At 40.1% G+C, this 23,967-nt stretch overlaps 1 protein-coding gene across 2 annotated transcripts in view; it reads right to left on the bottom strand.

Annotated features, from left to right (window-relative positions):
• Positions 1-23,967, bottom strand: part of MAMDC2 (MAM domain containing 2) — a 132,942-nt gene that overhangs the window by 69,596 nt on the left and 39,379 nt on the right. For both annotated transcript variants that reach the window (XM_074330547.1, XM_019730591.2), the window contains exon 3: positions 8-285. In XM_074330547.1, the coding sequence (XP_074186648.1) occupies positions 8-285 (278 nt within the window). The remainder of the gene's footprint in view (positions 1-7; positions 286-23,967) is intronic.

Raw genomic sequence — 23,967 nt, 5'->3', positions numbered from 1 at the left:
CACCTGCCTTGAATTTCTTGGAAGTGTTTTTCAAATCCAGGCTGGCTATGAGCCAGCTGTCCGAAGGTTCCTTAGCTGTCCAAAGCAAGCGATCAAAGCTTTCGTCTTCAAATCTCAAGTAGAGGTTCAGTCGGCTGGAATCTGATGCAGACCCAGACCCAGAAGACGCAGTTATCTGGTAGACCAACCGGAGGCAGCTCCACTCCTCAGCCTGTAAGTCAGAACTTAGCAACACAGCTTTCTCCCCCTGTTTAGCAAAGGAGGAGTCCACGTAGATGTAATGGCCTGGAAAGAGAAAATAACACAGGGAAGGGATCAAACTTCTGTTGGCAACTCGGGAAAACACACAGCTGCGGTCCAGTCAACCTGAGGGCAGGTACAGCCTACAAATGCATTTTATTATCCCCTAAATGTTGTCTGATTGCTGGATTTCTGCCTTCTTGTGAAAAACTAGAAGGTCCAGCAACACGAAGGCCACTTAACACACGACAACAACGGGGTGCAGTTGAGTAGCACTGCCTCTTCAGAGGGTGACATGTGAGCTGCACTTTGCCATAATCTCTACTACTCCTTTGAGTACCTCCTGACACGGAAGCCAAATGTCTGTGTCCCGTTATACCAGACCCACTTAGCACACTTCATTCATCTTCCTGGTCCCCATATGCATATGAATTTGAGAACCCAGGCTAAGGCGCTTCAGAATCTGGAGGAACAGCAGGAGTAGGGGAACTATGTAAGAGTGGAGTGAACTCAATCTTCTCCTTCCATAGCTCCCCTCATACCTAATGATTCAATGTGCATTTAACTTGCATCATTACAATAGATTGAGTCAATTTGGTTTCCTCAAATCTTGGGGCCTAAGTAGAAAAAGCTCGTTGTAAACTTTTTTTTTTTCATTAGGAATAAGATTCTCTTTAGGGTCTCTAGACTCTTCCATGACCAAATCTCATAGTTCCAATAACTAAATGAGAAAGCATATACAAAACATGTAGGGCCGGGCTTGGAAAGCATGGGGACTCTGGGACTGTCAGTCATCATTTCCTTCTCCTCCACTCCCTTCTCCCCTTTCTCACTCCCTTCTGCTTCCTCTTTCCCTCTCCTCTTCTTTTTGTCTTCTCCTTCCCTCCCCCACCCCATCCTGCTCCACCCTCTTCCCCTTTCCTTTCCCTCTCTTCAGCTCTCTTCCCTCCTCCTGCCCCCTCTCCCCATCTTCCTAATATTGACAAGTGGTGCTCTCTTAGCTACATCAGAATTTAGAACAGCATTTTTATGGGGGCGGAAAAAAAAGATTGGAACCAAGAACCTTAACTTGAGTCTTTCAAATCCAACCCTGGCCATCAGCTTCCTATAGCAGTGATCTGATCTGCCTGTGTGTCCCAGGGACCCATTGCCTTTCTGGCCTGCAACTATCATGCTTGCTCAGACGTTCACACATTTCGTGGCCAGCGTCTAACCTGCTGTCTCTCATCATGTGACCACTCACTCCACCCCTTGAATTTTGGGCTCCCCAACACTAAACTCCTACTAGAAAGGCCCTGACATGCCTCTGCTTGCTTGATGTTCTTCAGCCCCTCCTCCCAAATGCTGATCAGACAGGATTCTTGTCTCTGTGACGAGTACTGCCAGGCAAGCAGCAGCTCAACTGATGACCATACTAACAGTTGGCGCACAGTGAGGGCATCGCCTTCAGGGAGCCTCAGTTGCCTGCGAAGCGTTTCAAGATCAAGAGCTACGTCCAGCTGGCAGTCTTCTTAACATAGCAACCACCAGCTGGGTGCAAATAGCAATTGCTTCAAGATACCAACCCAGGCACCTCTGTGGAGAAATCTGGCCCTCGCAGCAATCACCACCAACACTGTTGCCTTCTACATTCAGTGAACACTCACTGTGAACCAGACATTGTTTTAAGTACTTCACACACATTTATTTACTAGCATTGGGGGCTGTTGGGTTTTGACGTACTAAGCCAGGCATCTGGATGCCAACCCTTTTTTGACTAAAAATGCTGCTTCACTGTGACATGAGGAATGTCTGAGCGCTATTTTCCTTTCCCTACTCTCTGCATTGGCCTCAAAAGAAAGGACTCTAAACAGCTGTTAGTTGGGTGGGGTAAAGATGAGGACTCGGGGAGATCCTGAGAGCCCTTTAAACCTTTTCTGAGGAACCAGAGAGTTGGTATAAAAGAGGAAATAAACAAAGAGAGTCCCCACTGGGTCCTATGGAGATTCACATCCCATGCCAGCTTTGCTGCCATCCGAGGCCCACTTCTCCCTGGGCACTTCCCCAACTTCTCTTGTTCTCTTATCCCCTCCTTCCTTTCTCCATTCTAGAAGAGAACAAGTCACAGCAAAGGCCCTCAAACTTGAGCCCAGAGTCACCTGGAGGGCTTGTTCCAACACAGATTTGCTGGGCACACTCCTAGAGTTTCAAACCCAGCAGGTCTTGGGTGATGCTGCATTTCTAAAAGATTGTATATCTGACAAGTTCTAGGTGATGTTGATGCTGGCCCAGGGATCACAATTTGAGAACCATTGTTTTGCCAAATGTGACAGAGAAATAGGACTCATTCTTCAGACACCTCTTATCTAGCAAAGAAAGAGCAGGCTACTGTAGGAAGTAAAGGAGGGAGGAGTTCTATTTGGAGGTAAAACTCAAACTTAGTTAGTGTGGGGCATAGCAGCCTCAGAGTTCATCTACTGGTCATTATCTTGATTTTTTTTCAATGAACGTAATTAAAAAATCGCTCTTGACATTTTCTCTCACTATGTCAGATGTTATTATAAGGATATGCTAATGCTCCCGTTACGAACCTTTGATAGCTCACACTATATAAAATGCATTGTTTAAAATACTTCGATCTTATACAGTATGAAAAGTATGACCTTATACAGTATGAAAGTTGGTGCTATTTACTGAGTGATTTTGACATCTGAGCCATAAATGTTGACTATTCCAAAATTTGGGGATTTTTGCATGTAAATTACAGGACTCAAATTCATTTTTAGGTCATGCTGTGTGAATGGGCCTACTGGCTGCATTATGACCCACCCAAAGATTTATTTACCCAACTGTTTTTGCAACCACTCAGCAGAATAATGCATTTTCCTAGATCGAATAACTAGCCCAAGTGGTACTCACCTCTCCTCTACTGCCAAGCTCAAGACAGATTTTTTTCAATTAACCACTACATTTTTTTTTTCCTGTTCAGCCTGGATATAGCCTCAGAATCCTTCTAAAGACAATGTTCCATGTAGCCATTACTAAGAAATCTGATTTGGCACTTGAGTTGAAATTGTTATCCTTGCTATGGCTTCAGTGTTAGAGTATATTTTGTGGTCATGTTAGAGCTAAACTGAACTAGAAGGAACATGGCATACTTTAAATAAGTTTTAGGAAATAAAGAAAGAATGAGGAAGATACTGATACCGTGTTTCCCCGAAAATAAGACCTAGCCAGACAATCAGCTCTAATGCATTTTTCAGAGCAAAAATTAACATAAGACCCAGTCTTATTTTAATATAAGTATAGTAAAATAAGTCTTATAGTAAAATAAGACCGGGTCTTATATAATATAATATAATATAATATAATATAATATAATATAATATAATACAATACCTATAATATAATATAATACCGGGTTTTATATTAACTTTTGCTCCAAAAGACACATTAGAGCTGATTGTCTGGCTAGGTCTTATTTTGGGGAAAACGTGGTATCAGGGATGGTGACTTACCCTGGACCATCACTAACAAAATTGCTACTCTATGTGACAACATGGATGGACCAACAGGGGCTTATGCTCAGTGACATAAGTCAGACTGAGAAAGACAGATACCAGATGATCTCACTCATATGTGGAATCTAAAGAACAAAGTAAATGAACAAACAAAACAGACACAGACTCATAGATACAGAAAACAAACTGATGGTTGCCAGAGGAGAGGCGGTAGGAGAGCTGGGTGAAAAAGGTGAAAGGATTAAGAAACACAAATTGGTAGTTACAAAACAGTGACAAGGGATGTAAAGTACAGCATAGAGAATATAGTCAATAATGTTGCAACCACTATGTATATAATGCCAGTTGGGTACTTATTGGAGGGAATCACTGCATACGTTATGTAAATGTCTAACCACTATGCTGTACACCTGAAACTAATATAAAATAATATTGAATGTCAACTGTAGTGAAAAATTAATAATAAAAATATTTAAAAACCAATATTGCTGTTCCAGAACAAATTGATAAACATTGTTGGTGAGTGGTTTCTTCTTACTCTGTTAAGAATCATTTTACCACTGAGAAAATGAGTTAATGAAGTCTTCTTTGTGAAATGTTTCATTTATTCCATCCTCATGAGAGTGACATCTGGAAGTTAATCTTGGACATAATTTACATACAATAAAATTAATCCTTTCAATCCAGTTCAGTGGTTTTTAGTATATTCACAAAATTGTGCAACCAATACCACTACTATTTCTAGGACCTTTCCATCACCCCAAAAGGAAATCCCATACCTATTAGCAGTCATTCCTCATTTTTCCCTCCTCCTAGCCTCTGGAAACCACAGATGTACTTGCTATCTATATGGGTTTGTCTATTCTGGAAATTCCATGTGAATGGAGTCAAACAATATGTGGCCTTTTGTGACTGGTTTCTTTCACTGAGCATAATGCTTTCAAGGTTTATCATGGTGTAGCATGTATCAGAGTTTCATTCTTTATTGAGGCTGAATAATATTCCATTTTATGGATATACCATATTTTATTTTTTATTTATCCACTCATCAGTTGATAGACATTTGGGTTGTTTCCACTTTTTGACTATTATAATAATGCTACTATGAACACATGTGTACACATTTTTATGTAGACATAAGTTTCAATTCTCTTAGGAATATGTCTAGGAGTGGAATTGTTAGGTCATACGGTAACGCTGTGTTTAACTTTTTGAGGAGCTGCCAAACTGTTTTCTAAAGTGGCATTCGCATGTCCACTAGCAATGTATGAAGGTTCTGATTTCTTTACATGTTCACCAAAACTTGTTACTGTCCATCTGTTTTTTAATTACAGCCATCCTAATAGGTATGAAGTGATACCTAGTTGCGCTTTTGATTTGGATTTCTCTAATGACTAATGATGTAGAGCATTTTTTTGGTGTGTGCTTATTGGCCATTTGTACATCTTCTTTGAAGAAATTTCTATTTAAGCCTTTTCCCATTTTAAAAATTGGGGTATTTATCTTTTTGTTGTTGATGTATAAGAGATTTTACATATTCTTGAATACTAGATCTTATGAGATACATAACTTGCAAATATTTTTTTCCCATTCTGTGGGTTGTACAAAAAAGTACAAAAGTTTTTAATTTTGAAGTCCAATTTTCTATCTTTTCTTTGGTTATGTGTGCTTTTGGTGTAATAGCTAAGAAACCATTTTCTAATTTAAGGTCATGAAGGTTTATACCTGTTTTCTTCTAAGAGGTTTACAGTTTTAGCTCTTACATTTAGGTCTTTGATCTATTTTGAGTTAGATTTTGCCCATTAAGTTGTCTTGGCACCCTTGTTGAAACTCAACTGAGCATAGATATAAGGATTTATTTTTTAACTCTCAAATTTGTCCATATAGGAGCACCACACCGTCTTGCTTACTATAGCTTTGTGGTGAGTTTTGAAATTGGAAAGTGTAAGCCCTCCAACCTCATTCTTCTGTTTTGAGATTATTTTGACTATTCTGGGGCCCTTGCATTTCCATATGAATTTAAAGATCAGGACAGGAATAGGGCAAGTTAAAATAACAGAAATCACTGTTCTTACTGATATTCAGTCTTTGTTCTTGAATAAATGCTTTGGAATATTGCAAGTCTGGTTAATTTCAAGTTCTTAAAAGGTCAATTTCGACAATTGTTGCCAGCGTTTTCATTGCTGTTATGGGGACAGGATTTTCTGAAGTACTTAACCCACCATTCCTGCTGACATCACTCCCTTTCCACATCTTTTTTAACTAAAATGTTAAAGCAAACACAAATAAATAAGAAAAAGGCAAAGAATGGCAGAAATCACATGTGGGTTGGGTTGTTGACTATGAGTCAATCAGGCCAAAGGTCGGGGGGAGATTTACTAGCTAGTGTTGGAGCATGATGACAGGAGGGGAAGAAAGGATCCTTTTCAAATGCTGCGTTGAGGCAATTCGAACTGCTTTAGGAGACATTGGAAATGATAAAATCTTTATTACAGGGTCAGAGAAGAGCCAGAAACTTCCAAACAGATTTTTTAAAAGTAAGTCACCAATCGAAACTAATAACAAAACCATCCTGCCATAAAGGTCAAGCTCCGCGTGCCTCCGGGTCTGAACATATCTTCCAGTCACAGGCAGGCATCAGAAAACGACAACAGAAAAAGCTTTTGCGTTTCGATGAAGGCAGACATAGAGAACTGGGTTTTGAGGTCATGCTTAATTGCTAGACACATCTGCACAGCTAGAGCTGAATGTATTAATGACTTCTCACGGTCAAGGTGCAGTGTGATAGGTCTAAATCTCAGGCCACCACTCTGGCCTGTAGTCACGAGGAACTTCTTGGCACCCCTGCAGTTCTATTTGCTAATGAATATCCCATCCTTCAGGTGGGATGCTCATGCTGGGTGACTGTGGGGTACAATGGACCCCACCCTGGATTTGTGAAATATAACCTGGGCTTAAAACTTTATCATGCGTTCGCGAACTGTGTCATCAATTTCCTTATCTGCAAAATGGGAATAATAAAACAGCGGAGTCTTACACATACATGCAATATGTGGGAAATCATTCAGTGTACTCAGAAAAAAATAAAGCAACTGAAAACAATCCAACCACTGCAATATACACATAGACATATGAAAAAAAAATTTTCATACAAATAGCTACCGAATCTATTTTATAGATTTCAACACAAAAAGGAAAATTGGCTGTGTTAGACATAGAAATGGTATAATATATAGAAAACTATGTATACTGTACAGTGCATAATTAAGGAACTTTCAAGGGCAATTTTGACAGTATCCAATTTCAACTTTTGTGCTGAGTTTAGAAGGTGAAGTGCAAGTGAGATGTATAGCTATAGGATTGTGAGAACCTGATGAAAATGATGCATATACAAATGCTTTGTGATTGTAGTGTTAACTATTTCTCTTCGCATCATCAGGGGGTGGAGTCCTTTAATTGTTCCAGCGATAGTGTGAAATTTTGTCTTCTTTTTTTTCCAATGTGGACAAAAAAGGGGCTACACACTACACCTGACAAGCTCAGGGGAGGCCTGCATGGTGGGTCTTACAAACTTGGAGACTGAAAATAACCACACAGGATGGTCTGAACATAGAAATTCCCAACTCAAAGCAGGTCATGGTGAGTAGTCATGTCCTAGGCCTCCAGCTTCCTTGGCAAAGGTTAGTCTTTACCTTAAGCGAGCCTGTCTGTTGTCTTTTCGCATTTAAGATAATACACCTTTGCAATGCCAGCATAATCTCCTTTTCCAGATCCCTCAGGACACAAGCTCCCACACCAGAGCAGGTTTGGATGCTGTTTACATGGACACCAATATGGTTCGGGCAGCAGACCAGCAGCACATTTTCAATGCGAATTGCTAAGAACAGTCTTCATTCATTTCACCTTAACTGACTTTTTGATGTTGAAATCTACACTTTTATCCTCTTGAGGGCTGGGCCCATCCTCAGAGATTCGTCTCTTCCTAACTAAGCCCCCTTGGCTCTCACCCAGGATTAATCATCATCTAAAGTGAAATTCAGCATATTTACCCTTGTTATGATTCTGGCTGAAACCCAGGTCTAATAACGACACCTACATCTCTATTTTGTTTAGCGTGGTATCTTATGTGTCTGAGACTAGGACGCTCCCTCCTTTTGGGCAGCGTCCTTCTCAGACTGGAGTTCAGCCCCTGCACTCAAGCGCGGACCTTCTCACCAGATTTCCTGAATGTCTCACTGCCTGCCTGGACTGGGTCCTGCCTGTGGAAGCAGTGCAGTGGAGTGGTTAAAAAGTGTTTATCATGCAGGCAGATATTGGTTCAAATCCCAGTCAGACCAATTACAAATCATGTCACTTTGGGCAAGTTACTTATACTGAGACTCACTTTCTTCACTGGTAAAATGAGGATGCTAAAAGACTGACTCTGCAGAGTTTTAAAGACCAAGTAAGATAATGTAGGAAGGCACTTAACATAGTGCCCAAGGGAACATGGTAAGATCTTAATAAATGTTAGGTCTTATTTTTCCAGATATCTGATGAACATGCTCCTCCTGAGGGTCAGCCCATCTCATCATCATCTCATACTGGGCCTCCGGTTCTAACTGCTGCTTGTTCTACCAGCTGCCCAGCCCTTCTGGCACCAACTTCTGCCCGCTGTATGGAAGACCCATTCTCCCTATTGCCTGCTCTACTGCTATGAGTACATCTTTTTCTAGGTCCCAGTGCCTTCTAGTCTGCTCCACCCCATTGCACAACTATATTTCCTGCTATGACAATCATTTTTGCAATCTATCATTTGATCAAAGCAGCCTTGGACAAGGATACGTGCAATGCATCAAGCAAATGTTCATAAAGTTGTTTGCAAAGAACCAGATGCCTATTGTGGAGAAAGAATGCCTCCAGGGAACTACATCCTCCATTATGGATAGGCCGTCAGCTCACATTTTGAAGGAATCTTGCTTTCTTTGCACATCAAAGAATTTCCAAAAAATTAAAAAGTCAAATAACTAAATATGTGTAAAAAATGCAATGGGCATAGAATTTCTCAAAAACAGTTGATTGTGTTCTTAGAAAATAAATGCGGTAGCATTCCTCAAGTGCCAACAATGGTATTAAATACTTGGGATTGTTAAGATCTGACTTTTTCTTTATCAATACGATTCACGATTATTCATACATCTACTGGTTATCTTTGGCAGAAGAATGCGCTGCTCTGAAATTATCTAAGAAAAATCACAATACTTTGACAATGCATAAAATATCCTCACCTTCTGTTTGAAGTTTCCAGCTTTATGATTATCCTTTGTAGTTTATTTAATAAATCACTACATGCATATAATTTTAATCATATGAAAATGAACACAGATTTTATGAATTCATCTCATGTCATCTATTAGAAAACAAATATTCAAAGGGAATGAACAGTCATTGTGCTGCAGGAACTAGATTATTGACATAAGTTCTTCCCTCCTAAAAATGACAAATGATCCTATCAGGTGGGAATCACCACATTACAAGGGAGGAAACAGACTCACGAAGGTTACTTCAGCAATCCAAGGTCACCGCTAGTAAACCAAGGTCTGGTTCCAAGCCTTGCATTTCCCTTGAACCATGCTGACTCCAAATATCTCCTTGTCTCTTTATTAATTTATCTTTTCATAACTGTATTCACTTTCCTATGGCAGGAGAGCAAAGTTGTCTTCCTTTTCCTTACACTGGGAAGCTGATGGGATGTCCGTTTGTATATGGAAGCTCATGTAGGCTTTTCTGCAAATAGTTTTCCTGTTGATAGCACAATAACCAGATTAACTTTTCTGCCTCATTGCCTGAAATCTGAAAGGGTTTCAAACATGTCAAGTTTTCTAACATTAGGGTATGTCTTTTAATTAAATCTATAATAGTATACCTTTTCCTCTCCAAATTGATGGTTAGAATGAGTGGATATAGAATAAGACATTTACATCTGCATTGTGGTTAGTGGCAATGGACAGAAATCATACCCCACCCCCAGTCCTGGCCTCAGAGGACCCCAGGCAGTGTTCCTGGTAGATCCTTCTGGGAGTGGGGTGTGGGGCAATATGGAGATGAAGGGTTATGGGGCCCCTCAGCATAAGGGCAACAGTGGCAGCCCAGAGACCCATGAGTATCAACCTAATGTGCAAAGCACAGCTCAGAGTTTCAGCCCAGTGTCTTAAGAAGTATTTACTAATGTGCATTGAGCAGAAGGCACTATGTGTGCATCTTATGGGTAATCCATTTGCATGCTGGATTTGGACCCCTAACTGCCAGACAAAGGGTGCTATCCAACAAAAACAAATCTGCCAGCCTCCCAATCTCCCTGCTGGATTAGAAAGAATCTCCCCACAGGGTTTTGCAAGGCACATCCTTTTTCAAAAAGTTTTTGATGGGAATGGCTTCTTTTCTTCCTTCTCCTCTAATATGAGGTCCCCAATAATGACAGAGGTTCAATAAATTTCTCATTCCCATACAATAACTCTGCATGAGAGTCTTGGCTTCTGGATAGTTTCCATGGATTAGGAGAGGAAGAGATTGAAGAGATATGAGTTTAAATCTGAATCTCTCAGAAATCAATGTCCTGAGGATGGTTGACCTGCAGTGCAACTTTGTAATCAAGTCCCACTTCTGAAATGTGATGGGCAAAATGATCTATAATTGAGAAATGTCTAGCATTTGCAGTCCTATCATTGTCCCAAGTGGTAAGAAACCCCTCCCAAAATGAAACCCTCCCTAGTTTAGCAAAGAGGTTTTAGTTTGGGGGAACATTTCGAATATAGCTTTGTTTATGGAAAAAGGAAAGCCTGCACTTAAAGAGCAGCATAAAATTGCCATGTGTGAGTTTCAGTGTCCTCCCAGCCCACAGTGCTGTGGGCAGGGTAAGCCCTTTCTCCTGAGGTAGATACTGACTTTTCAGTTGTCCTTGTATTTCTTTATAAATAAGACTTTGCTCCTCTCACCAACGGAGCTAGAGCTTCGCTTATGACTGCAGAACTTCTGTAGAAACATGTCAGGGCTGGAGGGGACTTTTATGTTCAATAGTGCCAGAGGAGGTTTTTTTCCTCCAGTGTCACTAGGGATTAAAACTGAAGAAAACTGTGAGGCCAAATGCAGATTCACTGAATAGAATGTCACCATCGATTAGTATCGATTAGTACCGTCTGCCCTGGTCCTGGGACCAGGCCATGGGGGGCAGACAGGGTTCAACTTCTTTCTCCGACTCAGCACCTCTTCCCACATCTGGGGTGTTTGGCGTTTGGGGAGTGAGGGGAATTTCCACAGGAAGTTTGTGGCACTTTTTGCCCTTAGAGGTGGCTCTTGTTTATAAAATCACATGCAAGTGGCATTCACCTCTCTGACCCCCCTTTGATTTTAAAGGGCATTCTTCCTCTGGGTTCCTTGATATCTACTTTCATGGTTTTGCTCTGACCTTCCACCTGCTAATTCTCAGTCTTCTAGTGAAATTCTCTACTTTGTCTCTTCAGTGGGTCTTTGTGTTTCACTGGGTCTGGGTTTGGTTTCTCTACTCTGATGAGTCTTCCTCTTGGAGGTAGAACTGTTAATTGCCTACTCAACATCCATTCTCTCCTGCTTCCTCCCCTAATGTGATTGGGGCTGGTAATGTACCCAGCCAAAACACTGCCGTTGCCAGGGCACCCTTGCATATAGAGGAGACAAAGGCTAAGCCCTAGAGATATAAGAAAGTTGTTGAGTAGGGCTTCCAAGAAAGCTCCTTAAAGACAGCCTGACTAAGGCAGCATGCCCCTTTGATCCTTCTCCCTTCCTCCCTCTTCCCGTCTGAGGCATGGATACCACGGGCTGGAGTTGCAGTGGCCGTCTTAAAACCAGTAGGTGACAAGACAACCAACTCATGCCTGTTATCCGGGAACTTTCTTGGTTTTAAAATGGAAAATCCTATGTCCTGGGAAATGCCTCAGTCCCAGGCAAACTGACACAGTTGTTACCGTAGCAGATGACCCTGAGGATGGAAGCCATCACCGAGGGCAGGGTAGAAACACAGACAGACCAGCGTTCCTGCTCATATGTGGAGTCTTCCAGCCAGTCTGGACTTCTAATCTCTGTGCTTTTCATTACGAAAGAGAAAAACAAATCCCCATTTAAACCACTGTTGCTTAGTTTTTTCTGCTATAGGTTTTCAGACTACCTGACTGATTCACTACCCGTAAGACCTCCAGCCTCGTTTTTATACAGGTGATTCCCAAGTCTTACCACAGGCTTCATCCCTTATTAACTTCCAGACCCATACATCTAACTGCTTGCTGGGCATCTCCACTTGGATGTGCCATAGACACAAACTCATTCTCTGTGCCCCAAATCCTGCTCTTCCTCTGAGTTCCATCCAAATCTGAGCGAATTGAGCCCCCAACTCTCTGAGGACCACTCAAGGAATCTCAACAACTTCACTGATTCCTCTGCCTCCTTCTTTCTCCAAAATTCTACCAATCTTGATAATTTAATTTCCTGAATTTCTTTGAAAGCCATCCATTCCACCAAGTTCCCTCTACTGTACCAGTTTAGAACACCATCTTTTTTCCCCTGGATTATTGCAACAGCCTCACAATAGGTCTTCCCTCTTCAGTCTTGCCCCACTTTAATCTGATCTCCACACTGTACCCGTCGTGTTAGTTCTATTCTGCCGAACTGATCCTTTTGCTTCCTGGCCTTAAACACTTGAGAGTCCTCACTAAAGAGATCCCCACTGTCCTTGATTTATAAGGTGTTCTGGCCCTCATATTTAACCACCACAGTCTATAGGGCAGCCACAGAATTTCTTTTAGTTTCTCTAAGCTAAGACACCACACTCTCTTTTGCATCCAGGCCTTCTCACATGCTGTTTTCTTTAGCTAAGATACTCTTTCATCTCTCTTCCTTCTAATGTTCTACCACTACTTTCTGCCTCCATTCCTACTTCACTCCTACACTTCATTGAGGTCTTAGCTTAACAGGGCCACTAAGTAGAGTTGTGCAATGCACAACCTAGACAACTGTACATAGTGGTCTTGTTTAGCTACTACTTTTCCAAGCAGTATACTTGAAGTATTCTTCACTAGATTTGAAGCACGTACAGGCACACACTATATCTTCTTGCCTCCTAGTAGGGTACATGAGTAAACGCCTTCCTGATAATAGATGTATCTTGTTATGTTTACTATAAAGGATATGCTAAAACTCTTTTAATGTGAAGATTTCTCATTGGTTTTGAATTTTGTAACAATTATTCAATATACTCTTATTTTAGGAAATATGATATTTAATGTAACTTCACTGGTAACTCACACCACACTTAATATTTTCACATATGCTCCCCCCTGTGAACACGGAAACAGAAATTCTCATTATGTCAAAATATACAAAGGATTGTTAAAATGCACAATTCTTTGCCTTTCTGGAATGCAGACTTTGTGGGAAGCATTCAGAAAATGTTTCACTGTGTGACATTTCTAAAGCAAGCTATAGTTTTATCAGCCTCAAGTTTCAAGGAGCTCCAAAGTGCAGAGACCAGCAATACATCGAGAAATGATGAAGTCAGCATTGCTGAGCTGTCTCGAATGCCACTTTGGTTTCCCCTAACAACAGGGAAATTATTCTCATTTCATGCCTAACACTGCAAAAGTAGTCCTAAAAGATTACAAAGCATTAAGCCTGGCAAAAGGAAAACAAAGCCAGGAAACTCCAGTGTAAACAATCTGCCAAACACTTGAAACCACCACCACAGATGTTTGTTCCACCCTTTTCCATAGGGACAGGAAGGGTGCAGCTTTAAACCCTGCTGGCCCCAGTGGTGGTTTTAGAAGAGAAGTTTACCTATTTTGACTTACGAGACTCGAGCTCTCTATCTTCCCTGTTTTGCTAGGACCACAGCTGAGAGTACAGCTGAATATTTTGGTTCATGCATTATGCAAGGCAATTTTGTCAAACCAAAAGAGTTATACACATTTCAGCTTCGTTCAAGCCAGGATAAAACAGGAGTGCCTATGAAAATTACACCTTAGTACAGGTAAATAAATAAATCTGAGTTTAAATACATTTTAACTATATATTTATTTATATTTATAGAGAGATAAATATACATTTATTTGCACTTTCTCATTTCAAATTCTGCATTTTGTACTTATAAAGTATAAGAACAAGCAGGAGCAAGAATCCTCACCTTAAAAAGAAAATATAGCTATATAGGTACACACTGATCATTTTGTTGCATTCCAGAGAAGATATAACTTATAATAGTATGAGCATAATAATAGGAAGAAGAGTTTAAATGAAAACAAACCCCATAATATGTGTAAAATGAGTGATCTGATCTAGATTAGCGGCTTTGAAACATTTTGTTTTTCAAACATAATTGAACACAGAAGTTCATCTATTAACAGAGCAAAAAGAGTGGCCGTGATTGCCAAGTTCTCTAAATAGTTTCTGTAGTCATTTGTTGTCCAGAGCAATTTTGCTTACTGAGTCTGTTCTCTCCCAATCAGCCTCCTTCACAGAGGCCCCCTGAAGCTTGTCTTGTGGACATGGGGCTGGTTAGGAAACTCCTGACGTACACAGTCTTTGGGCTCTCCGATATGGCAGTCTAATACACTACAAAGTAGAGCCATTCCTTGTCCTGCCAAGTCCCAGCTGGATTCCTGCTCCTTCCATGTTTCTGTTACCTAGTTAGCTAGGTGTTTGCTTTACAACACGAATTCGCTCTCTACATATCTACGTAAGTAACCACATTCACACTGGCTGAGAAGTCATCATTTGCCAAGGAGTCTTCGCTGAGTTCAAGAGCCAATATGCTCTACACCCCTAATGAAGCAGTTCTCAACCGTGGATGCACACTCGTGTCACTGAGGCAGGCGTTGGTCTACTAGACATCAGTCCACGTCCTGGGAAACCCCTCCATTCTGGGCAAACTGGGTTAGTGGGTCACCCTACTAACAACAGAACTTTGAGAATTTCTCAAGGTGATTTCAAAGTTAAGCCAGGCTTGACAAGCACTCTTATCTGCTTACTCTCCTACTTTGGTTCTATCACTGCTGAACCTCAGCTAGACAATGCACTCAGTGATGGCAGGATCTATCTATTTTACTCACCCCTTTATCTCCAATATCTGGCACATAGTAGGTGTTCAATAAATATAGACTAAATGAATTAAGCAGTACACCCTGCCACTCACTCTCCTAAGGTAAAGATGGTTTAAAATAAAGGCAACGAATTTAAGTCCAAGAACAATAAACACCGATGATGAAGTCCCTGTTAATATTTTAGAAATCCTCCTTAAGTATGAAAATAAATATATGACTATGTGCATAGGGCTTCTAAGAAATCACAGGAAAGTGGGTCAAAAGGCAGTGGGTTTCAATACATTATTTGCCATGGTGATTAGGGTTTTGATCACAATAACACTGAGGGCAACTGTGCTCATTCCTTACAATTTTACAGCACTTTACTATTCACAAAGCAGTGGGGCACATTTAAGCCTCATCGCAACCCCACGATAAAGCTGGAGAGTTATTATCCTCCGTGTCACGGATCAGGAAAGCCAGGCTCGGAGAATACACGCTGCCTGCTGCGCAGCTGCGCCCAGGTCCTACTCAGACAGCCAGATTAAGCAATTAAACATACTTCAGTATGTCCCAAATATTGCATGGGATGTATTTACACTAAAAAAATTTGTTGTTTATATGAAATTCAAATTCAACTGGGAATCCTGTATTTTACCTGGCCACCATAGGCTCTAGGCCAACTCTTTTTATGTGAAAAGAAACTATTAAGTTTAAGGGTCACTGTGGACCCTCCCAGGTTAAATGGGCTGAGACTGGCTCCTTTCTCCTTCCCTTTCGAACCCTCTGTGATCAGACTTTCCTGAAGGCTCTGTGCCTAGCCTGTCTATGTGCCTTACTCTAGCATAGTCTGGCAGTGGGCCAAGCCAAAGCAGGGGAAAGGGTGGCAAAGAATAATACGACTGCTGTGTGTCAGGGCCCCAGGGCCACACTCTCCATGCCGACTCAATGGTTTTTTTTATGTTTTTATTATTATTTTTTGACACAGAATGGTATGCAACTGAAAGATATAAGACATGAAGGTAAGTAGTTCTCTTATTCTTGGTTTCTAAGACATTCTTCCAGAGATATTTTATTCATACATATGCTAATACATACAAACACATATCTAGACATAGCCTTTAGCTTTTGCATAAATGGTTAACATACAAAATACTATTCTGTCATGATTTTTTAAACTTACTATATCTTGGAGATTGTTACATGATTTATCTATTTATTTACCTATCAATAGCTGCCTCATACTTTTAAACTGCATAGCTTTCCATTGTACAGATATACCATAATTTAATTAATTGGTGCTCCAATGATGTACATTCCCACTTCCTCCAACCATTAACTATTAAAGCAATAGTTAATGTGGCAGTAAATCTCCTTGTACCTACAACCAAGTAGCACACTGTTTTGAGTATAGCCGGGGGGAAAGCCCTTAGAAAGGAAATTGCTGAATGAAAGGGGAAATGCATTCATACTTTAGTTAAATATTGCCAAATTTTACGTCTTGAAATGATACCAGTTAATGCTTCCAGTAGCAATTACATGGGAATATTTTCTCCGTCCTAACCAATTCAGTGTGCTGAACTTTTTTATCTTTGTCCATCTGATAGATTAAAAAAATAGCATGCCATCGCAGTTGTAATTTAATTTCTCTCACTATGAGTCAAGTTTAACATCTTTTTCTATGTTTACGAGCCACTGCTATTTCCTTTGTGTGTTGTCCTTGGGCCATTTTTCTATTAGGCTGTTAGTTTTTCACTATTGATTTACAGAAATTCTTTATGTATTAAGGACATTAACCCAATATCTGTCTTATGTGTTGATTTCCCAGGTCATCATTTGTCCTCTGATTTATGCTTTTTTTAAAATGCAGAACTTAATGAGTTTTCAAAACATCTTAGATTTACACAAGCATCAGGAAAATTGAGTCCAGGGAAAATGTCATTTTCAACAGCACATATGACCACCACCGTGAACTGTAAGAGCCACCATGTTCAGCAGGGCTACTTATGGGTCAAGCCCCGTGCAGATCACGTAAGTGCTTGTCTCTTTAAGTCATCACAGCAATCCCATGAAGAGAGTGTCATTGAGTCATTGTACCAATGGTTCCTATGATTTATTTTGGACCTAGAGGTAGACGGACATAAAACAAAACCACGTGGAGTTTATCTCTGGTGTCTTCTCAAGTTTTCAGTCAACCTTTCTTCAGTGTGGCACTACTTCCCCTTCCCTGTCCTCCAAGTCTCCTTTCCCCTCCCCACAGATCCTGTGTACACTCTGAGAAAGCCTATTTCTATTTCTACGGGTTTTCCTGCCAGCTCTCAGCTATTCCCTCCTAGGGTGTAAACTCTCCAGTAACTGCAAGCTTACAGAGCTCAGAGACAACTTTTTAAGATGCAGAAAATTCAAATACATATAAAATTAGAGCTACAATGAATTGATAGAATATAGGGTCGGGGGCACTTGCAGAGCTGCACAAAGTAGGAAGCTCCCTGTTCTGTCAGCTCATGCGTCCAACCTCATCTAGGGTATGAAGGGCATCAGAAGGCCCCTCCGGAATTCGAAGCACTGTGAATTTTAGAGAAAAAACTATCCAGGATTGAATGTCAGAAGGTATGAGGTCCTGCCCTGATGTTACCTCTCTGTTAGCCATGAGTCCTGGGGAGATACTGTGGCTGGTGGAAAGAACATGGTTTTCGAATCAGGTAGTTCTTACTTTGAATGCCATCTCAACCAATCAGTGCCTGACTTCAGGAGTTATTCAGCCTCCTCCGATTCTCAGTTCCTCAGGTGTAAAATTGGGATAATAATCTGTTTCTCACAGTGACGTTAGTGAAAATTTAATAATCTCATGAATGGAAAGTACCTTGTACAGTGCCTGCTATTAAGCATGTTCTTATTAAAGCATGCTCTCAGATTTCATATCTGTCAAATCATTATTATATTACTCTACCAAAGAATTTTTATATTGAGCTCATGTATATCAGAGTTTTCTCAAATTCTATAATTCACGTTACTACCTTCATGATTTTACCATATCTATGTACCAATGGTCCTAATATTATTTAATGTTTTTCTTTATACTCATCTTTGAAGAATATAATATTTTATCTGGTTCCTTAGCAATATTATCCGTAAAACTTGGGCAATGCTGTGCTGGTTAATCTAGTACATTTAAAAAATATACATGTTATATATCAATTATATCTCAAAACTGGGGAAAATACACACACACACACACACACACACACATAATTATTAAAATAAAATTATGGCCATGTGCTACTTAAAATAATCTTAAGAACCACCGTGGTATGCATACTACACTTTGGGAAACACTAATTTATGTGAAAGTTAGTTGTTATTATCATATTTTCAATGTTTCAGTTTCAAGACTTGAACACTAAGGGCCAGAGAGGGTAAGAAATTTGATCAAAGTCAACCAGACAATGTATTGCAAAATTGAGACAAGAACCCAAGTTTGTGAATTTCTAAGTCAACATTTCCATTAGCCAGTTTCCTGAAATGTCTCTAACTGAAGCCTAAATTGGAATCCTGCTGTAAAACTACAGGATTAAAACTGTGATAGCCTCAAGCAATCTTGTTGTTCTCCCACTGTTGTTATTTCTTCACCTAGGAAACCTGAGAGGCGGCCTTTGCCTCACAGAACAAGCCCTGAGCTGACCTAGCTATCAGCCTTGCTTGGTATGTAAAAGCATCCCGCCCCAGGGGCAAATGGAATGAAGAGCAGGGCAACGTGGGGTTGTCAACACTATGTACTGTTTAGAGACTTTCTGTGGAAATTTTATGATCTTGTTTCATCCTCTCCCAACCAAACACTCTCAAATGTATCCAGCTCTCTAATGGATTCTCTGGACATTTCTACCAATTGCCTCCAAAAATACAGATATGTTTAAATTCTATGCTTTAAAAAAAAAAATCAAGAAATCCCTAGTACTCCCTAACTAAATAGCAATAAAATGAAAAGAATCCATAACAAAGAGGAGTCTGGGGTCCTACAGAACAGTATAGGCAGCTCTGTGGTGAGCCCTCTTACCTCTGTTGCTAAGTAACAGCCGCAAAAGCCAATTAAGTTGAGGATGTTGCAGTAGGCGCATGTCATTTTTACATTCCCAGCATCTATTCCTTCACTATTCTGGTTAACAAACAGCACCCTGTTTTTTTCTTGGGGAACCTGCCCTTCCTTACTTTCAGTCCAAATGGTTTGAGTTGGACGAACCGCACCCGCCCCTTCCAGGGGTGGCCACATGACCCAGGCTTGACCAATTGGGTAACTCAAACCCTTTGGCCACAGAGATTGGTTTTGGATGAGCACATGGTCAAACCCAGGTAAATGAGGCTCAATTACAAGAATTTTGTGAGACCTGTTGTGAAAAAGAAACTTCCTTTCATAGGAACTATCAGTATAAGAATGTTGGCTCCATCATTCTGCTGGCTCCATCTGCTAGAGTCTATGAAGAAGTTTCCCTGAAAATGAAGCCAGTACAACAGGAGCCAGAACCAAGAGGTATGAACAGAGGGAGATTGAACTGGATGACGTTTTTTAAGCCCCTAGCTGTTCCTGAAGCCAAATATCCCTGAACTTTTTATTTACATTAGGTGATAAAATCCTTTACTTTAAGTCAGTTTGAATTCAGATTATTTTTTTAAACCTGTGGACAAAAAAGCTTTGTTGATATATAAGTCAGAGTGAGTGCATGATGTGTTAGTTTCAATCATGAGGAAACAGGGAAAAGGAAAGAGAGAAGGCAGATGTTGTAAACTGGACAGTAGAAGCTGGTCACAAGACCAGTTTCTTGCCTCAACTTTTCCCCTACTTAGCTGTGTGGCCTTGAACAGTGAGTTAACTTCTCCAAGCCTCCATTTCCCAGTCTGTAAAATAAAGAAACCAGTAGTTCGGAAAATCAGTAGTTCTCAAACAGAGCTCAGTGGAGCCCTGAAGTGCCTCGGGCGATGGGACGGCAATAGGGATTCAGGTTCCCCAACTTCAATTCTGTGGGACTCGGTCTCCTTTTATCTATATGATTTGCCATTACCTCTTGTGAGGTTTTGTTGGAAGAATGGGTTCTATTGATAAAATGGACTAGCTGACCATTCCATTTCTTTTTATACTTAAGTCTATATTGAGTCAAGGCTCAGCCTGAGTAAGAACGTGGTTCCTCTATGCTAGGAGTTGGTCAGAAGCCAAGGTCAAGAACTCAATCCCTGAAGAGTTTATTAGCCTTCCACAGAAATAAAATGGTTGTTAATGGCAATGATCTGCATTCCTAACCTTGGGAACTGTCATAGAGATGTGGGTCATTGGTCACAGAGGGACTGGGAAGAGGAATGAGATGATTCCATGCAGTCATTAGTTCTGCCTTAAATGCCAATACAAACACCCAACACCACTGGTCACACTCAAGGCAGGCAATCTTCTCACAGCTAGAGTACAGGGTGGTGTGCTGGGAGGTTTTTTGGTTTTTTTTTTTTTTTGCCTTTCTCAAGATAGTGTGATCATGGTAGAAGAAACTAGAAAAACAGAGAGTACTTGTTACACAGTCAATTGCGCAACATCTGATGTGTAGCCACAGTGGTCTAAGTTAATATGGATTTGTTTTTCTTTATAGAGAAAACATACACACTGTAGTGGAAATCAGATGAGATGATAAATTTTATGAAAACATATAAAAGCACTTTTGTGGGAACATAAATTATTATGATTACATTAAAAAGATATTAACCTCCAGACAAGTTTTGACACTGTATGTAAATTTGGAGTATTCCAAATCTTTAAAAAATGTTATCTTGAAAAAGACATTTTAGCAACAATTGTCAGAATGGATCATTGACAACTATAGTTGAAATAATTTTCTTTGCTTTATTCCAGGTAAAAATTGTGAATGTGACTAAAGTCTGTATAAAAAAAATGCATGTTCCAATAATAATATTGATCTTGCCAACAGTAGTTGAATATTTAATTTACTTTAATAAACATGTAGAAAGATAATAAATGAAAAATGAAAAATATTTTTCTATTTGCCCTTTTAGTCTTCTATAACTAGAAGTTTTCTCATTAGAGAACTACTTTTTTCAACAGTATGTAATAGGCAATTTATATTAATACAAAAATAAAATCATATATATCTTGAAGTTTAAGTGCTCTTGTTGATTAACTTCTGATTTCTATCACTTTGCTGATATGTTCTATAGATACACAAAGCACAGATGGCGGACAGGGTAAGAGACGACAAGAGTTCAATAAGACTAGGCAAATGCAAGACAAGATGCAGGCACAGGGTTAGTGGAGGGCAATCTATGAATGTGCTACAACACGTCTCAGGATTTGGAAGCAAGTAGCAGTCAGGAAGTACCCAAATTGGGAAAAACAAATGGTTTCAGTATTAGACAAATGCAGAAGGGTGAGACTCAAGATGGGCAGAAATGTATATCAACACTGGGACAAGAGATTCAGATCTACCAGATGACGGGGAGTTTCAGACAGCACCTTGGATAGCTCCCTGGGTATGAGGTGTTCTGACAAGGCTAAGACCCTAAAACAAAATGATTTCTATCCTCTAAGCCCCAGACTTCCCAACTGGTACCACTCCTGATGGAATGAACGTGGTCTCTGGAGCCTATGGAAATCAATTGTAATATTCTCCTGGAGGGTTTGACTTAAAGCCCGAGGAAAGATGTGTATGCCCCTGAGGAATAGATTGTTGGGTGATGGTGGGATGGGGGAGGTGGGAGGGAAGAAAGTATTGTCCTCCTGAACTTCAGATAATATGTTTCCCAAAAGCCTTATCCTTACTAATTTGGGAACAGAGGTTCATCCTAGGACCAATATTGCTGTGAATGACAAGGGACCCTGGGATACCATTTAATGTGTTAATGGTCACCTTGGGTTTCATACTGTCTCTTAGATACCTGTATTTGCGATATAAGTATATAGTGAACTATGGGATATAGTGAACTATGTATTTATTATATGTAATAAAGTCCTACATTAAAACAAGTGTAATTTTTCCCATTAGTACAATTTCAGATATAGATCATGATAATGAAAATCAATCCCTGGGTGTGACTTCCATGCAACCATCTATTGCCAGACTTTATTTCCTTCTGACCAAGTACTAATAGGGGAGAAAAGTTTGCTTCAGTTGACTCCTCACTGGTAGAGCCCAGAGTCTCTTGGGTTCAAAGATTAGCAATATCATTTATCTCAAAGTTCTTTGGCTGCATTTGCCTTATGATATCAGTGAATCATAATAATAATTGGAAAACCAAACTCATTCCAAATGGCTTATTCATTAAGTGAAAACATGACATTTAGAGTATTGAGTGAACAGGAAATTTTTATAGATTAACCTATGAAAGGAATCGGGCAGAAGGAAGAAAAATAAGCTGTGAGTAATGGCTGGGCCTGGGGTGGGGTGGTAACAGAGAAGAAAATGACTGGGGACACCTATCCAATGTGTGATGTGCTGCCAGCTCTGAGTTCAACAATATTTATTGAGCATCAGCTCTGTATCCAGGCACTGTTCTAAGGGTCTGGAGCTACAGCTATAAACAAATCAGATGTTTACGGCATTGTTTACTCCTTTTCCGATAACCTTAAATCAGGTCACCTGGAGTGAGAGCTGTCTGAATGGTAACTCTTCAAGGACTATGACAAAGACATAAGGAGGTAGCAAAATTGGAAGTGGGGACGTCAGATCCAGCAGTGGGGGACATGAGAGACCTGGGTATGAGATTCAGAAGTTATAAGTCCCCCACCTCACAAAACCCAGCCTCACAGTATGTAAGTTGAGAACCTGCCAGAAGGGGAGAAGATCCACTTGGTACTTTGAAATCAAGGAGGACTCGATATATTAGAGGAAACTTAGGTGATATGTAGTTGGGTTTCTTTGAGATCACAAAATGCTAACATTAGAAACGACTTGAGAAGTCACTGAGTCCAACCCCCTTTTTCAACTCTTCTTACGCCTCTTGGCTAATTAGCGTTAACGCCAGCACATGCTCATCATTACCGGAATGAAAGCAAGATGTTTCTCTGCGTGACTTTCACATTTTAATTGTGTCTGGTTAAAGAATATCCTAAATAACAATAACTAACTGAATCTACAGTAATAAATATAAATTTGAGGGCTTACTGGGCAGTTGTTTCCTCAGGTCCCTGAGGCTGGCCTTTGGCTTGTGATGAGGGGTGTAAGAAAGAGGAAACTGTGGGTAAGAAGGGAAAGAGGAATGAAGCCGAGGGACTGCAAGGCCTGAGCTCCCTGGCTCCTGTCAGTGAGAAATACATCCTCATCTGTAGTTACAGCTCCCTTCTGGCCTGGTGATTGTTACTGATCAGACAGGACTTGCTTTGGCTTAGGAGACATGGTTCACGAGCTCACTGAATTATGGAGCTTTTTATTGCTTTGATTATAAAACAAACAACAACAAAAAAAACTGAAATGTAAACTATTTTCCAAAAATTCAGTCTGAAACAAATATAACTTTGTAAAACTAAAATTAGAGAATCCCTTCATATACACTTTGAAATGAAAATATTTAATTATGTTCTCTACTACGAAATCATCAATGGTACAACATGAATATACAGAGAGAGAGAGGAGGACAACAGTGGACAAATCACTCATTCATGTCTGAAAATTGTTCTCATTCTCAGGAAAAGACAATCGCAGCCACAGCTCACTTCCAGTTTTCAAAGCTTGGTCATGTTGACTATATGTATTCTGATTTTACTCATAAGATAAAATGTCCTATGTTTCCTTTATGTTAATTCAATCATTATCTACGAGCTAAGATAAACATGCTTTGGAATTTCACTGATGATGGTTACTGTCCCCTAGACTATTCCTATGGTAAGGTTTTGTGTGTTTTAAAAAAAAAAAAAAAAAAAAAAAAAAAAAATATATATATATATATATATATATATATATATTTTTTTTTTTTTTCCCCCCAACATTCCTCTGGTGGAGAGTGGTTGGAATTTATTAGAAGGTTCAGATTTGCAGGTGGTACTGTATTAAGTGCCAAGAGTGAACCCAGTAAGCTTGCAGGTCTGAAAGAACAAGGAACTGTCTCTCTTCAAAGAAAAGTAACTTCCCTGATTGGCACTGTTTTCTAAGCAGCCCTCC

This window comes from Rhinolophus sinicus, linkage group LG04 (assembly GCF_036562045.2).
Source record: "Rhinolophus sinicus isolate RSC01 linkage group LG04, ASM3656204v1, whole genome shotgun sequence".
Lineage (NCBI taxonomy): Eukaryota > Metazoa > Chordata > Mammalia > Chiroptera > Rhinolophidae > Rhinolophus > Rhinolophus sinicus.
Note: the sequence above shows the minus strand (reverse complement) of the source record. Positions and strands in the feature narration are given on the sequence as shown.